The 22,576-nt window shown below is 41.4% G+C and overlaps 2 protein-coding genes across 51 annotated transcripts in view; one reads left to right on the top strand and one right to left on the bottom strand.

Moving 5' to 3' along the window:
• LOC145518044 (ADAMTS-like protein 3) overlaps positions 1–20,109 on the bottom strand; it is a 38,401-nt gene extending 18,292 nt beyond the window's left edge. For 16 of the 50 annotated variants that reach the window (XR_014062546.1, XR_014062550.1, XR_014062547.1 and 13 more), the window contains exons 1-4: positions 20,008–20,109; positions 17,761–17,828; positions 5,468–5,573; positions 1,376–1,514 (exon numbers count right to left, since the gene is read on the bottom strand). Coding sequence is in view for 8 of the 50 variants with exons in the window: in XM_081521453.1 (XP_081377579.1) it covers positions 1,376–1,395 (20 nt within the window). In the remaining 42 variants the exon portion in view is untranslated. Of the gene's footprint in view, positions 1–1,375; positions 1,515–5,467; positions 5,574–17,760; positions 17,829–19,165; positions 19,283–20,007 lie in introns of all 50 variants that reach the window. The other 34 variants (XR_014062545.1, XR_014062548.1, XR_014062549.1 and 31 more) reach the window with 4 other exon arrangements.
• Positions 20,110–20,208: 99 nt separating this feature from the next.
• LOC145518045 (ADAMTS-like protein 3) overlaps positions 20,209–22,576 on the top strand; it is a 31,441-nt gene continuing 29,073 nt past the window's right edge. Inside the window, exon 1 of the mRNA XM_081521485.1 lies at positions 20,209–20,309. Within this exon, the coding sequence (XP_081377611.1) occupies positions 20,273–20,309 (37 nt within the window). The 5' untranslated portion in view covers positions 20,209–20,272. The remainder of the gene's footprint in view (positions 20,310–22,576) is intronic.

The following is a 22,576-nucleotide window of genomic DNA, read 5'->3' as shown; positions in this document are numbered from 1 at the left end:
CACTTCTGCTACCAACTCCTTAATTTTTAGGAACATCTCTGATACACAGCTTACCCAATTCTATATGAAAATGAAGAAAATGAAGCTAGCAGTACTCATTAAAGTAGTATATGGTCATCATCTCTTAATTTGGATAATCTATTTATTCCCTTTTATCCTCTTAAATTATTGTGATAAAACATATTCATGATATTAACACACTGTCTTATTAGCAGGATCTTTAGAAAACCACTTTGTTTAACAGAATCTGTCTTTTGAAAAGGCGTCTATTTGTGGCTGTGTACACCTGGGATTACAGGAAACGCACAGCTTGGTGACAGGAAATGAAATCCACTGAGAACGCTCCCCTTTCCACTTGTACACTGCCTCAGCCAGCTGGCAGAGAGCTGGGGGTTCTGGGACTTGATAGTGTGCTGTTATTTTAGGATCCTGAAGCAAAGCCAGGAAACTTCCCCAGGCAATCCACGTCACCAGGTACTAAATTATGCAGCAGGATGCTTTCTGCACAGCTTTTCTGCTCTGGCAGTCAAACTCTGCACTTCCTGCACTAGGCATTATTTATACTGAGTTTAAGGTGAACACTTCAAAAGTCGAAATGTGGTCATCAGTAACCCAGTTTAAAAAGCTAAAACGGTGAATTATCGATATTCACAGCTGGTAGGTGGACCAGACGCACTTGAATGAAGAGCCGTTTCATGTTGTATACACAAGACTTGCTCAGAGAGGTTCGTGACAAAAAGTGAAATGTCACAGCACATGGACACAGAGCCCACAAGCGTGAACCAGATGAGTGAGCAGGGAGCCTCATGCCCACTGACCACAGTTATAAATGGGTTCGCAGGTACCTGCCGCCAGGGTGAGTTCAAGGTCATGTGACAGAACTGTTTTGCTTGATGAGGATGGATCAGTCACAGCTGCTGTTGATTTCTTTTTTAAATTTTTAACTGGAGAATAACTGCTTTACAAAATTGGAATGGTTTCTGCCCTCCATCAACATGAATCAGCCTGTGTCATACAGGCTCCCTGTGTCATACAGCAAATCCCCACCAGCTGTCTGTTTTACGTATGGTAATGTATGTTTCCATGCCACTCTCTCAACTCATCCCACCCTCTCCTTTCCTCACTGCATCTACAAGTCTCTTCTCTATGTCTGTGTCTCCACTGTTGCCCTGCAAATAGGTTCATCAGTATCATCTTTCTAGATTTCATATATATGTGTTAATATATGATATCTGTCTTTCTCCTTCTGGCTTACTTCAGTCTGTACAACAGGCTCCAGGTTCATATACCTCATTAGAACAGACTCAACTGCATTACTTTTAATAGCAGAGTAATATTCCATTGTATACATGTACCAAAGGGCAGTGATTCAAACCTTGATGGGCACGGATCCATGCTGCATTCCTTCAGTTTGGGTTTTGGTTTCACATTTTCAGGGTAGTAATGGCAATAATGGTCAGGAACCACCCTCTTCAAGCGGATATCCACACATTCAGCAGAATTGAGCTGATACCCTAAAGCGGCAGAACAGGAGTGTCTGAGTATTGCATCCATTTGGGATTTCCTTGGCAATGTCATCACTTGCCACACATTTTTTTCTTTCTTCTTTAAGAAACTCAACTCAGTGGTTCTCAACCCTGGTTGTATAACAAACAGAACCATGTTGGAGCCTTTAACACAGACCAGCTCCCCAGTCCCCTTCCTGGTCCAATGAAATCAGAAGCATTACAGTCAAGAAATCAGCATTCCCACAGGTCAAAGTGGGAGGAGTGGGTCCTATCTGTTCCCATGGTCACAATTGCAACTTAAGAAATACAGCCGATCCTTTATTCCCAGGCTACCTAGAAGGTAGAAGCAGCAGATGCCCACTGCTTAATCGGAAGAGGGTGTAAGGCACTTTAGCAAAAGCACTTATGGAGAGCTGGCAACTGGACTGAGTGCTGCTTCCAGTTTCCCAAACTCTTTTAGGTTTACAGTTACTGTGGGTCATGAACAAGATCATCAGTGTCAAAGCTTTATTAAAAATGTAAATCATTAAACAAAGGCTGGGTGATATGGTACAGCAGCAGCAGAAAAGTTATGACCAACCTAGACAGCATATGAAAAAGCAAAGACATTACTTTGCCAACAAAGGTCTGTCTAGTCAAAGCTATCAGTTTTTCCAGTAGTCATGTATGGATGTGAGAGTTGGACTATAAAGAAAGCTGAGCACCGAAGAATTGATGCTTTTGTTTTTTTTTGTTTGTTTATTTTTATTTTTATTTTTGAATTGATGCTTTTGAACTGAGGTGTTGGAGAAGGCTCTTGAGAGTCAGAAAGGAGACGGAAAGGAGATCCAACCAGTCAATCCTAAAGGAAATAAGCCCTGAATACTCATTGGAAGGACTGATGCTGAAGCTGAAACTCCAATATTTTGGCCACCTGATGCAAAGAACTGACTCATTTGAAAAGACCCTGATGCTGCGAAAGATTGAAGGTGGGAGGAGAAGGGGATGACAGAGGATGAGACGGTTGGATGGCATCACTGACTCAATGGACATGAGTCTGAGTAAACCCCAGGAGTTGGTGATGGACAGGAAAGCCTGGCATGCTGCAGTCCACGGAGTTGCAAACAAACAGTCAGACACGACTGAGTGATTGAACTGAACTGAACTGAGCAGAAAAAAAAGAAAGACTTTTTAAAAAAGACTCTCAGGTTCTCCTAAGATGACTGAAATGTGTGACCAAGATTGAGAATGACTACTTGCATTATAACTTGCATTATAACTGATTTGTGTTATACTTAGCATTTACTTTTTTAAAAATTTTTGTTTTGATATGGACCATTTTATTTTTAAAGTCTTTATTGAATTTGCTACAGTACTGTTTCTGTTTTATGTTTTGGTTTTTTTCTTTTTCTTTTTGGCCACAAGGCATGTGGGATCTTAGTTCCCCAACCAGGGATCAAACCTGCAACTCCTGCATTGGAGGCGAAGTCCTAACCACTGGACCACCGGGGAAGTCCCTGTTTTTAGTACTTATGATTAGAAAGTTATAATAGACTCCTTTGAAAATTTTTGGAGCTCATGTGCAGAAAGTTAGTTATTCAGTGTCATACCTCTTTACTGTTGTCATGGCACTGGGCAAGGCTCTTGTCTCCTTATATTTCCCCTTCTTCCATTACAATCCCCCAGAGACATCTATTTATTGTTAATGTGTTAAATATACATTCGTCTTTTGTAATGTTGTTTCATGTATGTCTGCTTTGACTAAATAAATGATACTGCGTCTTAAATAGTCTTCTGTTTTCTACTTTTCCTCACTCAACGTTACATTTCTGAGAAGTACCCTTGTACTGAGCTGTTGTTTCACTCTTCTGTATAATATTCCATTGCTAGGACACTTTGGAGAAGGCAATGGCACCCCACTCCAGTACTCTCACCTGGAAAATCCCATGGATGGAGGAGCCTGGTAGGCTGTGGTCCCTGGGGTCACTAAGAGTCAGACACAACTGAGCGGCTTTACCTTCACTTTTCACTTTCATGCTTTGGAGAAGGAAATGGCAACCCACTCCAGTATTCTTGCCTGGAGAATCCCAGGGATGAGGGTGTCTGGTGGGCTGCCATCTATGGGGTCGTACAGAGTAGGACACGACTAAAGCGACTTGGCAGCAGTACACTTTACTCATTTCCTGCCCTGGGGTACCTAGGTTACCTCTGACAACAACGAACTTTCTAACTGGGGAAATAGCATTTTCTATACAGAGGAACAAAACCCTCCCATCTATATCTCTCCCTGCCTCATAAGCCTTCAAAGAGGAAGGAATGAAGACTTATTCCTGATTCTATCCAATCAGTTTGTGAAGTCTCTGAGGAAAGTGAACATTCCATATGGATAAGGGCTGTAAATTCAAAAAACAACACACAAGATGATGCCTCTATTTCCTGAAAGATATGATTCCAAGATTCCTGTCACTATATAAGTGTCATGTTAAGTATTTAAAAAAGGTAATTTTTCAAAACCAGAATGAGCTCTTCAGAAGGAAAAAAAAAAAGTCCAAAATTAAGTTCTCAGCCTTAGTCAACTGGTATAAAGTTCCAAAAATACATTTAAACGCCCAATGGCTGAGAGCATTCTGATTTTATAAAACACTAGACAGCTTCCTACAAGTTGTGGCTTAAATGTAAGCTGAGTATAGAAGGACAGACTGGCAATGCATTATAAAAATCAAGGTGAAAAACCACAGGAACAAAAATCCAAATGGAGTCAATAAAATATGACTTGGGCCAGTATTTGCCAGAAAGTCTGCAACATCAGATGGCAATGCCAGTCTGGGTCCTTTCCCTGAACTAACCTCACGTGTCCCACACAGATGACTGCAGACAAGAGCGGGGAAGTCCACCCAAGGACTTGGAGACCAGCACACCAGTCTTCCTCATTATCCCACACTCTGAAATGCCATTTACATAAATCATGTAGATTCGATGACTAATATAATTAGATTTTGGTAACGCTTTCCTTGTGGGCTTTATATGTGTGTTTTCCCCAAAATAATAACAGAATGAAATTATAGCTTCTCAACTCGAAGAAAAATTTCTTTGTTCTAAATGGAAACATACTTCTAGAAGGAGACAAAGAGCATACAGGTGTTTATAATTTGGGGAGAGAGACAATTAATCTTCCTTCTTAATTTTGTCACAGTACACAGATAACTAAAAGAGAAAGAAATAAGACAGACTGCTTTTCTACATTAAGAGCAAATGTACTGAAATTCTGCCAGTGTACAGAAAATGGCAGGATGTGGGGGGAACCTCCAAAAGGAGCCTAACATGTTCCTTCTGTCCTCACAGACAACATCATCTTTGGTGACGGACTCACAGCCAGGCGATTCCCAGGAAAGTTGGAATCCCAACCAACAGGGCTGATTGTGGCTTTCCTTGGGCATCCAGATATGAGAAAACCTATTCTCCTCCCAAGAACTGAGTCAACTGAGCTAAGCTGAGTCCCACTGTACATGTCCCTCCCAGAATGGAAAGCGTCTCTTTTAACTTCGGTGTCCAAATGAAAACATATATTTAACTGTGTGTGAAAGCTAGAAAATAAATTAAAACTAAAGAGATATTTGTTGTTTTTCTCATGGATAATTAGAATCATAAACAATTCTTTAGGATTAGAATTTTAAAAGACATAGAATTTGAAAGCCTCCCTATCTCTTTGCTCTTATTTTGGGGTCCATGAGAGACATGCAAACGTGTTTCCAGTTCTTTGCTCAAAGGAAAGGGTATTCTCTAAATCCAGTTTTCACTGTTTCCAAGAATAAGGCAGATGCATGTTCATTAACCCCACTGTGTCCCAGGCCGTGGAGTAAGATGCTGCGTGGTTACACATCTCTAATTAGCACACTAACTTTAAAGTCAGCTTCAAAAACACAAACATGTCATTTTTAACTCTGAGCTCTGAATATTTAGGAACAAAGCCTGTGCCTCACCTCCTCCACATGTCACAGTGCTGGGAAAGAAGTCGGTTTATCTCCACTGATGGCTGATCGGCTGGTAGAACTGGACCATGCTGTCTTTGGTCACAGTGTACCTGGTCTGGACAGAGAGAACTGTGATAACATATCTGCATGCAATGAAACAGCGTCTTCCACATCTTTCAACATGAGGTGAATACAAGTCACCTAGGTAGATAAACGTGTCTATCACAACACACTCTCGTACATGAAGATTCCCAGAATGTTAAGATGTGATAGCATTTCAATTAAATTTGTCATAAATGGGATTTCAGAAGATCTTCAACCATTCTTCCTGGAGTCATTTTTCCAGGTAATTCCATGCTTGTGAATGAGTTCACAAAAATGTAGGCAGACTTAAAAAAAAAAAAAAACTGGCATATAGTTGCTTCACAATGCTGTTAGTTTCCACTGTACAGTAAAGTGAATCAGCCATTTGTGTCCATATATTCCCTGTTTTGGATTTCTTTCCCATTTGGGTCATCACAGAGCACTGAGTAGAGTTCCCTGTGCTATACAGTAAGTTCCTATTAGTTACCTGTTTTATACATAGTAGTGTACATATGTCAATCCCAGTCTTCCAATTCATCCCACCTCCTCTTCCCTGCTTGGTATCTATAAGTTTGTTCTCTACGTCCATGTATTCCTTCTTTGCAGATAAGTTCATCTGTGCCAATTTTTTCAGCGTTTTTAGTTTGTTTAACATTTTTTCTTCCTGATACATAAGATTTTAATTTCTATGAGAACAGGAACTGAGATGTAATCTGGGTTTGCATACAACATGGCATATAATTGGGAATCTTACATTTTTAATAACAACATCCCTAAGCACCTTTTAGCAGATCCTTCTGAAAGCACAATTACAGAAACTCAAAATGTACACAAACCCCCAGTGTTTGCATATGAGCCTTGCTGCATCTAGTGAACAGAGAGAAGGTGCACCGCTGGGCATGAGAAGGCAGCTACAGACAGAGATACGTTTACTTTCAGGTTATTTTATTTCAGCAAGTCCTCTCCCTTCTTCTTTCTTTTCTTCTCTACTGACTGAACAAATGAGTGAATTGAGGAAAAGTCCTGGAATGCAACACAAAGAGAAAAATAGAGGGAAAACAAAGATTAAGCTTGTGGGGAACAGAACCAGAAATGCCAGTATTACATGGAGTTAAAGAGAAAGAACAGAGGGACTTCCGTGGTGATCTAGTGGTTAAGACTCTGTGCTTCCACTGCGAGGGGTGCAGCTTCCACTGTGAGGGGTGCAGCAGGTTTGATCCCAGGTCAGGGAACCAAGATCCCATGAGCGGTGCAATGTGGGAAAGACAGAAGTACTCAGTCTGAAAATATTCATAAAGTTCTGAGCAGACATCATAAAAGAAGGCAACAACAAGGACAAAGAGAAATTCAAAAAGTTATCAGAAACAAGATGATTCCCTATAAAGGAGTGAGAATCAGAATGGCACCAGATTTCTCACAGGCAATAATGGATACAAGTAAACGAACACCTAAGATGATGAGGGACAACAGTTTTTAATCTAGAATTCTGCAACCGATGCTGTGAAAGTGCTGCACTCGATATGCCAGCAAATTTGGAAAACTCAGCAGTGGCCACAGGACTGGAAAAGGTCAGTTTTCATTCCAATCCCAAAGAAAGGCAATGCCAAAGAATGCTCAAACTACAGCACAATTGCACTTATCTCACATGCTAGTAAAGTAATGCTCAAAATTCTCCAAGCCAGGCTTCAGCAATACATGAACTGTGAACTTCCAGATGTTCAAGCTGGTTTTAGAAAAGGCAGAGGAACCAGAGATCAAATTGCCAATATCCACTGGATCATCAAACAAGCAAGAGAGTTCCAGAAAAACATCTATTTCTGCTTTATTGACTATGCCAAAGCCTTTGACTGTGTGGATCACAATAAACTGTGGAAAATTATGAAAGAGATGGGAATACCAGACCATTTGACCTGTCTCTTGAGACCCGTATGCAGGTCAGGAAGCAACAGTTAGAACTGGACAGGGAACAACAGACTGGTTCCAAATAGGAAAAGGAGTACGTCAAGGCTGTATATTGTCACCCTGCTTATTTAAACTTATATGCAGAGTACATCATGAGAAAAGCTGGGCTGGAAGAAACACAAGCTGGAATCAAGATTGCCGGGAGAAATATCAATAACCTCAGATATGCAGATGACACCTCCCTTATGGAAGAAAGTGAAGAAGAACTAAAGAGCCTCTTGATGAAAGTGAAAGAGGAGAGTGAAAAAGTTGGCTTAAAGCTCAACGTTCAGAAAACTAAGATCATGGCATCTGGTCCCATCACTTCCTGGGAAATAGATGGGGAAACAGTGGAAACAGTGTCAGACTTTATTTTTTTGGGCTCCAAGATCACTGCTGATGGTGATTGCAGCCATGAAATTAAAAGACACTTACTCCTTGGAAGGAAGGTTATGGCCAACCTAGATAACATATTTAAAAGCAGAGACATTACTTTGCCAGCAAAAGTCCGTCTAGTCAAGTCTATGGTTTTTCCGGTGGTCATGTATGGATGTGAGAGTTGGACGGTGAAGAAAGCTGAGCACCGAAGAATTGATGCTTTTGAACTGTGGTGTTGGAGAAGACTCTTGAGGGTCCCTTGGACTGCAAGGAGATCCAATCAATCCATCCTAAAGGAGATCAATCCTGGGTGTTCATTGGAAGGACTGATGTTGAAGCTGAAACTCCAATACTTTGGCCACCTCATGCGAAGAGTTGACTCATTGGAAAAGACCCTAATGCTGGGTAGGATTGGGGGTAGGAGGAGAAGGGGACGACAGAGGATGAGATGGTTGGATGGCATCACTGACTCGATGGACATGGGTTTGGGTAGGCTCCGGGAGTTGGTGATGGACAGAGAGGCCTGGCGTGCTGCAGTTCAGGGGGTCGCAAACAGTCGGACACGACTAAGCGACTGAACTGAACTGAACTGAACTGCAACCGAATTATTCACCACCAACCAGTGATCAGCTGTCAGCTTATAAACAATCTAACATCAAATTAACAATCAGTAATTATGGAAATAAAGCGTTTCTCAGAGACAAGATGATAGAAACTTGACCACTCAAAGACTAGAAAAATAAACTACTTAAGGGTCTACTGAAAAGGAACTAATCTAAATGCACGAGAAAGTAATGAGATGCAGGAAGCAGTAATGATGAAATGATCAGGAAAGCTTATTAGTAAATATAAATAAGAATTGACTGAAAAAGAAAAGTTTCATGTACTTATTTATAAAGCAGTAAAAAAGTTGTAAAATTATCAGATGAAAAATTCCAGACAGGAGATGTGTGTAGAAGAAGGGAGAGTTACAGGGATGGGATGAGGTTACAGAGGCAGAAAAGACTTCTAAGGAGTCTAAGAAGTTAAGAGATTTTTAGATTCACGAAGCACCATGAAGCTCAAGCAAAAGAAAGTTACTAATTACATCATAGTCAAATTGATGAAAAACCAAGAGAAAATGGTTGAAAACAGACAAATAAGACACATTACCTTCTAAGGGACAAAAATAAGTCTGACAGCTGACGTCTCAACAGAATAAATGGAAGCCAGAAGCCAGTGGAGTGATGTCTTCAAGAAAGAGTTTCACAATGACAAAGAGGTGAAGTCACTACAAGAGCTAATGATTCTAAACGTTAGTGAACCGAACCACCAAGCTTCAAAATATGTAATTCATGAGTTGACAAGAGTAGAAAAAATATAGACACCTCCACAGTCATAGTGGTAGTTTTATCAGGTCTTCTGTGGTAACAGAATAAGGAGATAAAATTCAGTCAGGCTATAATTTTGAATAAAACCATTAATAAACATGACCTATTTGATACATGTTGAACACTGCGTCCAACAACAGAAGACTTCATACCATACTCTTCCAAAATTTGCCACCAATTGCTTTCACAAATTTCAAAACATTGAAATGGTATAATGTTCTCTGACTACAGTAGAATTAAGGTATAAAATGATGTGATTTCTTGAAAATTCTGACATACTTGGACACTACACTTGTAAATATATTGTAAGTCAAATAATATATCACTATGAAAATTATAATACAATTTAACTGAATGATGAAGGAAAAGATTTCATATTAAGCTTTGTGGAATGAAATTTAAGGCATGCTTTGAGAGAAATTCATAGAGTTAAAATTGTACGTTATGGAAAAATTGGATGAAAAATCACTGATCTAACCATCCATTTCAAAAAGTTAGAAAAAGAAAAGCATATTAAATCAGAGACAGTACAGAGATGGTAATAATAACGACAAGGGCAGACATCAATGATATGAGGATGAAATTACATATTAGTGGCTTATAAAGCCAAACAGTGTTTCTCTGGAAAGTTTAATAAAATTGATAGCCCTCCAACATGAATGATTAAAGGAAAAAAAAAGAGTAGGGACAAATAATGTTAGGAATGAGACTCACCACAGATTCTCTACATAATGGAAGAAATAAGACAATACTATAAAAAAAAACTATGTCAATAACTTTCAAAAAGCTAGTTGAAATAGACAGGTTCCTTGAAACAAAACTGACACATAAAGAAATCAAACATCTGACTAATTAGATAACAGCAATCTCGCACAAACTGTTACAGAATAGAGGAAGTATTTCTCAATGTATTTTACAAAGCTAGCATAAAATTAACACCAAGATCTGACAAAGACATTACAAGGAAAAAAAGTCACCTGTCCTGGCCATAAATACCAAAAAAAATCATAAATAAAAATAATTTAAAATCATAACTAGTAGTATATAAAAGGGTAACCCTTTTTGTTAATAATAAAGTAACAAATACTTGTAAGTAAATACTGACAATAAATTCTAATAAAAAATAATGACCAATAAAGTTTACTAAAGGGAGGTAAGATCAGTTTAACATCCCCAAATCAATGTAGTCCACTATATTAAAAGGAAAGAAAGAAAAAAACATAATCACTACTTCTATTGAACATTGTACTAAATGTCCCAAGTAATGCAAGAAAGCTCCAATACTTGCCACCTGATGCAAAGAGCCAACTCATTGGAAAAGACCCTGGTGCTGGGAAAGACTGAGGGCAGGAGGAAAAGAGGGTGGCAGAGGATGAGATGGTTGGACAGCATCACCGACTCAGTGGACATGAATCTCAGCAAACTCCACGAAGCAGGGAAGGACGGGGGAGCCGGGCGTGCTGCCTGCAGTCACGGGGTCTCAAAGAGCAGGACACGACTCAGTGAGTGAGCAACAACAGCAACGCAAGAAAATTTCTTTAAAGGATACAACAACTGGGAAAGAAGAAACCAAACTCATTATTTGTGGGTGTCATAACTGTGTATGTACATAATCCAAAAGAATTCACCAACTGTTAGTATTAACATGTGAATGCAGTGAGAATATAATGTCAGTATATAGAAACCACTTAGATTTTCATTCTCCAGCAGAAAACAAATAGAAAAAATTTTTAAACATTTACAATAGCATCAAAATAATAACCAAATATTTGGAAATTAATAAAAGATATGCAAAACATACACACTGAAAATTATAACCATTATTGAGAAGGATTTCAAAAGAACTAAATAAAGGTATGAATATACCATATTTATGGACTGGAAGACGATATTGGAAGGTGAATTTTCTCCAAATTGACCTACAGATTCAAAGCAATTCAAATCAAAATCAGCAGAATAAAAATTTAGGAGCATATTTCAAAGTTGACATGGAAAGGGAAGGAGGCAAGAATATTAAAGATAATCTTCAAGAACAAAGCTGAAGAAATTACACTGCAAGATATTGACTTGTTCTAATGTTACAGTAATTAAGTCACAATGGTATTGCTGCATATAGACAAATAGGTCAGAGGAGAGTGTAAAAATAGAGCCACACATACACAATTTGGAATTTAAGATAGATGGGGAAAGGATTGTCTTTTCCACCTAATGGTTTTGGCTCAACTGGATAGTCATGGGGGGAAGATACTGATTCTACTTCATATACAAGTATCAATTCTAGTTGGATTATAGCCCTCAGTGTGAAAGGTAAAATAGTAATGTTTCTAGACAAACATATATAAGAATAATTTTATGATCCAGAATAAAGCAAAGATTTTCTAGCCAGGATACAAAGAGCTTACACATAAAGTTTAAAATTAACACTCTATAGCACAACAAAATTAAGAACTTCTGTATGGGGACTGGTAGCCATAAATACACTTAATGGAGAACAAAAGTTGAAAATGAATTAAGAATTTAACTCTAGAAATTAAAAATACAATATAAGATAAAACCCATGTAAAGAGAAAAGAAACAAAAACTAAAATTTACATGAATAGAATTCTTTATAAACTCTGAGAGTTAACAAGACTAAAATCTAGTTCTTAGATACCTCAGGGACAAGCCTTTGGATGGTTTGAACAAACAAAAATTAGACAAGGAACCAGAGAACACGTTTAGGAATGAAAGAGACATAGGTACAGGTGAGTTTTTTGTTGCTGCTGTTTTTGTTTTATTTTAGTGATAAAGGAATGCTATGATTACATTTCAAAAGTTAAATTTGAAAAATTAGATGAATTGGACACTTTTCGAGAAAATAAATTGCGAATGTTTCTACCTTTGTGATTCACAGCACATGCTTAAAATGAGATGGAATTCTGACTGAGAGGAATGATGAGATAGGTAAATTTTATTTTCTGTTAGACACTGAACTCTATCCCCTACAAAAAGTTATGTTGAAGTTCAAACTCACAGAACCTCAGAAATGATCTTATTTGGAAATAGGGTTTTTGCAGGTCTAGTCAAGCTAAGATGAGGTCATTAGGATGGGCCCAACCCAGTGTGACTGGTGTCCTTATGTTACCGACCAGGGTTCTTGGCCTCCTTGATCAATAGAAATTGATCAGAGGCCAGATAATAAATTCAGGCGAGAGTTTATTGCAGCTCCTTCTGCAGCGCTGGGAGAGAGAACAAACAACAGATTCCCCTGCTCCCTGAGGGGGTGAGAAGCAGTCCTTAAATGGGGTGAGGGTAGGGGTGTGTCCAGGGGGTCAGACTGGAGGGGTGACTTAGATGGTTTGCCCACCCCTTAGGTAGTGACGTGTGCAGGGGGCATGCTCAGTACTCTGCCCTTGTTCCCGACACCCAGTTTTGCTCCAGGCTCTTCAAAAGTGGCAGTTGGGCTTTTTGGTCTCTTTGGATCTTTTGTCCAGAATCGGCCCCAACTGTGCATGCACACATTTATTTTTAGCCCCATATAATTTATTTGTATTTTGTCACGAGAGGTGTGTCCGGATGCAATCACTGCAGCAAAAGGTTCCAGGTCCCAGCCTGTCTCACTTATATAAAGTGAGATATTTGGGCACAGATGTGGACACGTACAGAGGGAAAGTGGTGTGAAGAAAAGGTAGAAAAGCTACGGATTCAAGAAGCGAGGAGAGAGGCACGAACACATTCTCTTTCATATCCCTTCCAAGGAACCCGTCCTGCCCACATCTTCATTTTGGACTTCTAGCCTCCAAAACTGTGAGATCAATAAACACCTACTGTTTCAGCCACCCAGTTTACTGTGCTTTGTTCCTGTAGGTTCAGGAAGTGAATGCATGCACTGACTCTGAAAACTGTTCTGCTGTGTTTTGAAACACCTGTGGGCATGGGCATTTAGCCACCATCTGCACCACACTGCAAGGCTAAAATCTTCTCTTTGAGAGAGAGGAAAACAGATAGTTTCAAATCCTCTCATCCCTGGGTAAGTTAGATGTACTGCCATAACTCCCCAGAAAGAAAAGAGAGACCCTGTAGGTAGAAAACATACCCAGTATCCAGAGCTGTGGTTGGAGGAAACCAGAGACAGAGGCCTGCCCAGCTGAAAACCAACATGAATGTACTTAGCGCCACCAAGCTGTACAGTGAAACATGGTGAAATAAAAAATATCCAAATAGAAGAAAGAGATAGACAACTAACATAAAAAGGAACACTCCAGACTATAAGGAAAACTTTTTTTCCCTTGAAGAGGGACATACTTTTTAAAGAGGGGAAAAGCCACCAGCAATCTTTATTAAAATAGTTAACCACGGAAACAGATACCTTTCTCAAAGCCACTTATGTTTATTTTACTAGATTATTCTCAAACACATATAGTGAAAGCAGATATTCACAAACATCTACTTACAGATACTCAGTAAATTCTTACTGAAAGGAGAGCGCCTTAGGGTCCAACTAACAAAGCACACAGCATCAACTACAGGCTCGAGACTCTCCACTGCTACACGGTGGCCACATACACAGATTGCAGAAGCAAAATAAGAATATCCCAGGGGCTCACATGCAAAATCCTGTGACTCAGTAACAGAGTGACAAGAGTCATCCATAGAAATAGATCATTCAGGAAAATAAGGATGCTTAGTTAGAAATCCACCGGGAAGAAGAAAAGTGCACTTTTTCAAGAAAGGTCCAATCATGAAAATACAGCTTCTGAAAAGTAGAAAAAAAGAAATTCTATCTCATTGGTGCAGTGAGTTGCCAGATTTCAGAATCAGCACAATAGCCACAAAAGAATCCAGCATCCCATGGATGCCTTCATGTTTTACTCATCACGTCAGAATGTAGTTGTTTTCAACCTTCCATTTATTAAAAGTCCATGTTGTTGTTGCTGTTGTTCAGTTGCTAAGGTGTGTCCCACACTTTGCAATCCCATGGAAGCAGCGCAACAGGCTTCCTTGTCCTTCACTATCTCCTGGAGATAGCGGAGACATCCATGAAATGAGGTCTAATCTAGGAACTGTATGCAAAGGGTGCCTTTGTATTTCAGTGCACCCAGGACTGAGCGAAACTATTAACAGCACTCTGTGGGGTAGAGCTGATGGAGGTGATGGAATTCTAGCTGAGCTGTTTCAAATCCAAAAAGATGATGCGGTGAAAGTGCTGCACTCAATATGCCAGCAAATCTGGAAAACTCAGCAGTGGCCACAGGACTGGAAAAGGTCAGTTTTCATTCCAATCCCAAAGAAAAGCAATGAAAAAGAATGCTCAAACTATTGCACAACTGCACTCATCTCACACGCTAAAGACTCCACCAGAAAATAACTAGAGCTAACCCATGAATATAGTAAAGTTGCAGGATATAAACTTAACACACAGAAATCCCTTGCATTCCTATACACTAACAATGAGAAAACAGAAAGAGAAATTAAGGAAACAATTCCATTCACCATTACAAAGAAAAGAATAAAATACTTAGGAATACATCTACCTAAAGAAACAAAAGACCTATATATAGAAAACTATAAAACACTGATGAAAGAAATCAAAGAGGACACAAATAGATGGAGAAATATACCGTGTTCATGGATTGGAAGAATCAATATAATGAAAATGAGTATACTGACCCAAAGCAATCTATAGATTCAATTCAATCCCTATCAAGCTACCAACAGTATTTTTCACAGAACTAGAACAAATAATTTCACAATTGGTATGGGATGGGGAGGGAGGTGGGAGGGGGGTTCAGGATGGGGAACACGTGTAAACCCATGGCTGATTCATGTCAATGTATGGCAAAAACCACTACAATATTGTAAAGTAATTAGCCCCCAACTAAAATAAATAAATTTATTTAAAAACAAAACAAAAACAAACCTCGAATAGCCAAAGCAATCTTGAGAAAGAAGAGTGGAACTGGAGGAATCAACCTGCCTGACTTCAGGCTCTACTACAAAGCCACAGTCATCAAGACAGTATGGAACTGGCACAAAGACAGATCTGGAGTCAGCCCACTGATGGAAATGTCTGGGTCCTGATAGCTGGCTGCAGGATCCACTGGTGGGTGGGCTGCCTCATGCCCCTCTGCTGGGCAGGGCCTGGTCCTGGGGCAACAAGGGGATTAGGGAGCCCAGGGCAGCCAGTGTGCTGGTGGGTGGCTGTGTGTCTCTGCCCAGTTAGCTGCTTGGCCTAGGGCATCCCAGGAGCGGTGCTGACTGCTGGTTGAGGGGCCAAGTCATGGCACTAATAAGCTAGAGGGAAGATTTCAAAATGGCATCTACCAGCTCCAGTGTCCACGTGGAGAAAGAGCTCCCAAAAGGCTGTGCCATTGTCCTTGTCCCTAGGCTAAGTCCCAGCTGCCTCCAGTCTCTCTGGAAGACTTTCCACAACTAGTAAGAGGGTCAGCCCCCGGTTCCTTTCAAACTACTGATTCTGCCCTTTAAGGGCAAAGTCTCTGCTTCCCACAGCCCTTGGGCTCTCTCTGAAGCAAGGCCCACTGGTGTGCAGAGCCAAACATGCTGGGGGCTCAGCTGCCCCAGTGTAGGCCTGTGGGAGGGGAAGCCTGATGTGCGGCTCAGACCCCTGTCTCCTGGGAGAGAATCTCCACCATTGTGGCTCTTCTTCTGCTGTGGTTCACCTGCCCACTGGTGCTCGTCTTGACTAAGCCTCATATTGGCCCTTCCTGCCCCTCCTGCGGCTCCTTTCTTATGTCTTCAGTTGTAGATGATCTTTTCTGCTGGTCCTCAGGTTGTCCTCATTGACAGCTGATCTATAAACAATTTTCATTTTGAGGTCCTCATGGGAGGTCAGGTCTTCTTACTGCACCATCTCAGCCATTCCAAGTCTGGTTTTACTTTTTTTCTTTTCTTTAAATGTTATCTCTAAGAAATGATGGGTGCTTGCTAAACTTACTGTGGTAATCATTTCTTGATGTATGTGAATCAAATTATTATGCTGTGCAATTGAAACTTATAGAGTGCTGCATGTCAATTATATCTCAATAAAACTAGGAGAAAAAGCTTATTTGAAATCCACAAAATTAGGACATGTACCAGGAAAGGGGATTATTTTAAATCAAATTCACATCAGATTCAGTTAATATTCTTAATGAAATGTTTTATCTTAGACATCCTTTTCATGAAGGACTGTGTAAGAATTATGAACATGGAATCCGTAAAATAAACTACAGCATTTTTCTTGCCTAGTATCATGTATTTCTTTCTCCTTTCCTTTTTCCTTGATCGGTTTTTGGACATTTATCAGTTGTAATGCAAGATAATCATACAATCTCTACATTGCTAGTAATTCTTTTTAAATTAATAGACTTTCTTTTCAGAGCAATTTTAAGTTTCTAGAATAAATGGAAAGTAAAGAGGTTCTTAAGTGCTTCTACATACAGTTCCCTCCCTGTTATTTACATCTTACATTGTGTGCAGTGTGGTACATGTTACAATCAATGAACCAATATCAATACGTTACTATCAATTAAGGTCTATAGTTTACATGAGGATTCAGTCTTTAAATGTATAATGACGTGTCCATCATTACTGTATCATATTTCTTAGTTGTATGCATCTTTTGAAGAACAAATTTGGCTTCTTTGATCTTTTCTACTTCATTAATTTATGCTTTATTATTTCATCTACTTACAACAGAGTTATTGTACTTGTTTTAACTTCTCAAGTAGGAAAAATAAAAGCACTTTATTACTTTATTCCACCCAGTTTTTTAAGCCTCCTCTAGACAGTATCTTGGGCCAATTTCCTGGGGACCCAACCTGCCTCAAAGGCCCCATGCTTCCTTTGGTATCTCAGGTCTACTTTTCAAATTCAATTTTGCTTCTCCATCTCCTCTTCTCTGTATTACCAATCACTAGATAAACCCTGCTGACTATATCTTAAATTCACTGAAGGAAGGAATATCTTTATTTTTCTACTACAAATAAATCATTCCAAGTCCTTTCAATATCCAGCTAGAAACAAAGGTTTCTTTCATTTCATTTCCTAAACCACGATTTTCCTCACGACCCTCATACTTCAGAAGCCTTCTTTTGGTACTCAGGTCAGCCTTCAAGATCATCATAATCTGATACATTTTTTTGTACCAGCACATTTTCCTTTCTCAGTAATTGCTAGGCAAATGTTCCACTCAAATCAAGTGCAACCCACAAATTAGCCTTTGTCCATTTTATCCACATTATTTCCTGCTGTGAAGCATCTAGTCCACCTGTGAAATCTTCCACAATCGTGCCAGGTTATCATCTGACTTGCTGCAAAAACTCATTCTTGCACTTATAAAATATTAATATAAACTAATATAAAAGCAATACAGAAATAATTTCTTCTCAACAATCTATTTTATCTTGCTAAATGGACTGCCAGTCTCTTAGATGCATGAACTATGCTCTATACTTTTGGGGTCTTTACGAACACAACAAATGCTTCATCGCATTGTAGATTTGCTAATACTTACTGAAATGCAAGTATATATCAAATATAATAACATACCTTGCCTGCCAGATGGCTGGAGATGATTCCATTGCTAGATATAAGACAGTCGGCCAGAGTAGTTTTTCCTGTTAAAGTAACAATATTAATTTAAATAGACTTTTCTTAAAGGGGGAGGTAGGTAGATTAACATTTAACCATAAGAACTGCTTTACCAAGTGTTTCCTATTTACCTACAGTACGTGAAAGAAGACACAATGAGCGTTTTAACTAGACTTTTGAACAGTGCACTGTCTGGAAAGGCAAAGATTCTCGCACTCCACAGTGCTAGAATCTGTATCTCCAACCCTGTGGATCAACCTCACTTTAAAAGCTGTCCAATATCTTTTTTTTTTATTGAGGCATACTTTACACGGGGCTTCCCTGGTGGTTCAGTGGTGAAGACTCTGCCTGCCAATGCAGGAGACGTGAGTTCAATCCCTGGTGGGTGGGGAAGATCCTCTGGAGAAGGAAATGGCAATCCACTTCAGTATTACTGCCTGGAGAATTCCAAGAACAGAGGAGCCTGGCGGGCTACAGTCCAGGGGTTGCAGAGTCAGATACGACTGAGCGACTAAACAACAACCCTTATCCTAGCGCCTCGCTGGCAGGAAGGGGTCTTTAAGATACAGCATAGCCTATCTCTTCGCTTTTATCTCCTCCTCCCTTTCAGGATGGTATATAGGTTTTATTTCACACTCCCACCTCCTATCACTTTGCTGTGACTGGGTGAACAAAAAGCAGTTTGAAACCAAGGGCAGGCTTAGCAGGAGGCGATGCTGCAGCATGAAAGCAGTGTCTGTCGGGAGCTAAGCACCATGGATCAGCCCACCTTGCCCTCTTGTGTCCCAGCCTCTGGTCACATACATTTCTTTCTCCCCTCCTGACACTATTCCCACTTGAAGTTAGTGTCCCCATCTGCCATCCTGAATCACCCTCCAGGGCTCATCTCTAATATTAGTTATGCTATAAAGCCTTCTCTTAACGCACTCCCAGATTCCTGACTCTCCAGCTCTCTCAACCCTCATCATCTACTCTGTGCCTGTCCCACTTCATGTTGCCTCAACCCCCAAATCACCTCTATAGCTGAGGGGGTGCCCTGTTCATGAACTTCTACCGTCTGACATAGAGGGCAAAGAACCCCGAAGCTGGAACACAGGTTCTCAGAATATTATGTTAAGACTACAGACGTGTTATATTAGAAAGCCATTTCAGAAACACTTGATAGTTTAACAAAAACTCAACTTCTCATTTAAAAACCAACACAGTATACGATCTAGAAGAACACCAATCCCTAGCTGGCCGTGTTCTACCACATCAAACTTTTCAAAGAAATAAGACTTGCAACTTAGCATCACTCCAATGACACGTGTGGAGACACACCCCCTTAATTACTGAAAACAAGCTATTTAGAAACGGCTCTTACCACGGTCCACGTGAGCCAAAACACAGATATCCTGAATGTCAGCAATGTTTTTCTGGAGTTGAATCCTCTCATCCAAACTATTGAGCACCATGGTCACTTATTTCCTGTGACTAAAAACTAAAGATGTATTACAAATGACTAAAGATCTGGACAATAAAAACAGGTTTTTAATACTGGGAACGGACAAGATTTCTCAAGTTCCTTCAAGTAAAAACCCAACGAACCGCTTATTAAAGGCAGATACCCACCCAGACCTAAGTCCAATTTGAGCACTTCAGTAACTACTGTACTACGACTGTGGATTTTACTTGCGATGAATCACAGAGCTCCTTAGGGCTGGGTGCCCAGTGACACCAGGAACTCTGCCCTGTTCTCTGTACTGGGGTGAATTTCTCCAGGTCAGTGATGACGTATCGCAAGGGTAGTAAGCAGGAGAGAAGATGCTGACATCTCTCCTTCCGCCCCTCGATCTTTTTCCAAGTCCCTCCTCCTATCACTCCCGCTTGCTTTCACTGGAGGGGGAACATTCAGCTCTAGGACTGCTACGGAGCCCGAATAAAGTTTTGGGTCACGTGCTTATTTGCTGAGCAGGTGCAATGAACGTCTTTCATTCCTTCCCACATTGGGGAAAATAAACAATAAACCCTCATCTCCATCTTCCCCTCTTCATCACTCCCTTCTTCTCTGAGGACTCCGGCTCCACATTGAAAAGCAGTCGGGCGCCAGCCGCTCCCAGCCCGGGTTCGCCCCCGGCCCCGCCCCGCCGCCGCGGCGCCCCCGGTCCCCCCGCCGCCTGGAGCTGCCAGAGGAGGACGCCCAGCGCCCTGCGGGCCCGCACTCACCGGCTCCCGCCGCCCAACCAGTCCCGCTCAGACCCCGGCGCCGACCACACCACGCACGTCGCAGGCGCCCACAGCTAGGTGTCTCCCGAACGCCCGCGCGCCGGGGCGGGGCTAGCGACGCACGACCTTTGACCCGCACGCGTCTCTGTCGCCGCCGGAAGCCGGCGCCGCGTGCGTCTCCTGGGCTCCCGCGGTTGCCTTGACTACGGAGGGCGCGGTGGACCGGCGGAAGCTGCGAGTTTGGAGGAGCCGAGGAGCCGGGGGCATGAGGACCTGGTGTCTGTGTCAGATTTGTACTTGCGGTAAGGAATGGCCGGCGTGGCGGCGGCCGGACTCGGAAGTGAGCTAGGGCTGCGGGGGGGACGAAGCCCTCAGAGTGGCCGCCCCGCGGAGGTGCGGGGACCCGGGCGCAGCGACGTCCCCACTTATCCCCGGGGATAATATAATTGCTTGTTTTTAAATTAGTAAGTGAACACTAGCGCCGTGCATTTGCAAAATGTCTTATACTTTAAAAATATTTCACATTCCATATTTGATTGTCTCAAAGAATGGGAATAGTGCATAGAGACTATATACTTTACAGGTAGGACAATTGAGATCCATTGGCTGAAGAAGTTGTGCGGTTACATGGCTGCTAATTTAGTCGGAGACATGGGCTGAAGTACAGACCTCCTACCGATATGCAGGCCAATGCGCTGGAAACCCTGAATGTGAGGGTTGTCCCCTCCCCACATCTCCCTCTAGCCTACACCTCTGGCTTAGTTCAGCTTCACTGTTTCATGTCTGCCCGTGTCCTCTCGTCACTTGCTCATTTGTGGGTTCAGGGTAGCTTTTTGCATCTTGCCTTCTCCAGCTCTTGGCATCCCTCTTGTGTCCTGACATGGGGTGAGAACAGCAGTGTTTGTGTTCTGTGACTCTGCTCTGGAATTTCCCTCTATTCCATCTTCTCCCCTCCTCAGGGGAGGGTCTGCCTCGTTGACTCTGACCATGCATCCATCTGAGCCAGTATTCAGTTTTCAGCAGGGCCGTGCCAGCAACTGAGAGGAAAGCCCTTCACTCTCCATGACCTGGAATTAGGAAACAAAGCCGTGGTCCTGACTCTGCGTTTAGACCACGAGCTAGTTAGGTAGTTTCTGTCTCTAGTGTGTTCCAGATTGTGAGGAACTACAGGCTGTCTGTGTATTGGATATTTAACGTGGAGCCTTTGAGGCATCCGCTTTCTTATGTCACTTTTCACATGACATAGGTAAAATGCATACTTCACTGCATTAATGGCAGACTCCATGATTGACTGATGACATAATTATGTGTTGTTTTGGCTACTTAAATAATAGGTGGAGTTCCTATCAGCTCTCAACTGTGTCTTGACATGACTCTGAGGCAAGTTGTGTAAATTCTTTTCAGTGTTTGACTCAAGTTTAGTTGTAAGATCATAGCTCAATTGTTATTTGAATACAGTTGACCCTTAAAGCAGAGGTTGCAGGTGCCAACTTCTAAGCAGTTGAAAATCCAGGTGTAACTTAGAGTCAGCCATCTGTGCCCCTGGATTCAACCCACTGGGTCCTGCGGTGCTGTTGGATTTACTATTGAAAAAACACCCATATTCCAACCTATGTTGTTCAGAGGCAACTGTACTTACTTTTCAGTGATTCCTATATGAGCATTGGCATTAGCTGTGGCGTTTTTTTGTTAAATGTACATTCCAGGCTCCATCCTAGAGAAAAAATGATTTTCAGAGTGCAAAGTAAGAACCTTTGTTTAGGAAGCTACTAAGGTGACTCTGGTGTCTACCAAGGGTGGGAGTTGTTTGTTGAGGTTGGGGGGCTTCCGAGAGAGCATGGTGGTTTAGTTCACTTCAGTTGCTCAGTCGTGTCCTACTCTTTGTGACCCCATGGACTGCAGCACGCCAGGCTTCCCTGTCCATCACCAACTTCCGGAGCTTGCTCAAACTCTTGTCCATTGAGTCGGTGATGCCATCCAACCATCTCATCCTCTGTCCTCCGCTTCTCCTGCTGCCTTCAATCTTTCCCAGCATCAGGGTCTTTTCCAGTGAGTCAGTTCTTCACATCTGGTGGCCAAAGTTTCAGCTTCAGCATCAATCGTTCCAATGAATATTCAGGACTAATTTCCTTTAGGATGGACTGGTTTGATCTCCTTGCAGTCCAAGGGACTCTCAAGAGGCTTCTCCAACACCACAGTTCAAAAGCATCAATTCTTTGGTGCTCAGCTTTCTTTATGGTCCAACTCTCACATCCATATTTGACTACTGGAAAAACCATAGCTTTGACTAGACGGACCTTTGTTGGCAAAGTAATGTCTCTGCTTTTTATTATGCTGTCTAGGTTGGTCATAGCAAGATTCATATTCGGTAGAAATTTGCTGAAGCTTGCACATACCCATCCTGTGCCGGGGGCTGGGGTACATGACATGAGAGTCTCTGTCCAGCTGTGCTTGTGTTTCAGTGAGAGTTACCCTGACCATTACTTCCAAGTTTGTATATGATGGGAGGAGACTGTATGGTCTGATGACAATAGGAAAAGGGCCTTAAGTCAGTCTTGAGACTTGTGTG

The sequence above is a fragment of the Giraffa tippelskirchi genome, chromosome 8, assembly GCF_054371585.1.
Source record: "Giraffa tippelskirchi isolate mGirTip1 chromosome 8, T2T-mGirTip1v1.2.pri, whole genome shotgun sequence".
NCBI lineage: Eukaryota > Metazoa > Chordata > Mammalia > Artiodactyla > Giraffidae > Giraffa > Giraffa tippelskirchi.
Note: the sequence above shows the minus strand (reverse complement) of the source record. Positions and strands in the feature narration are given on the sequence as shown.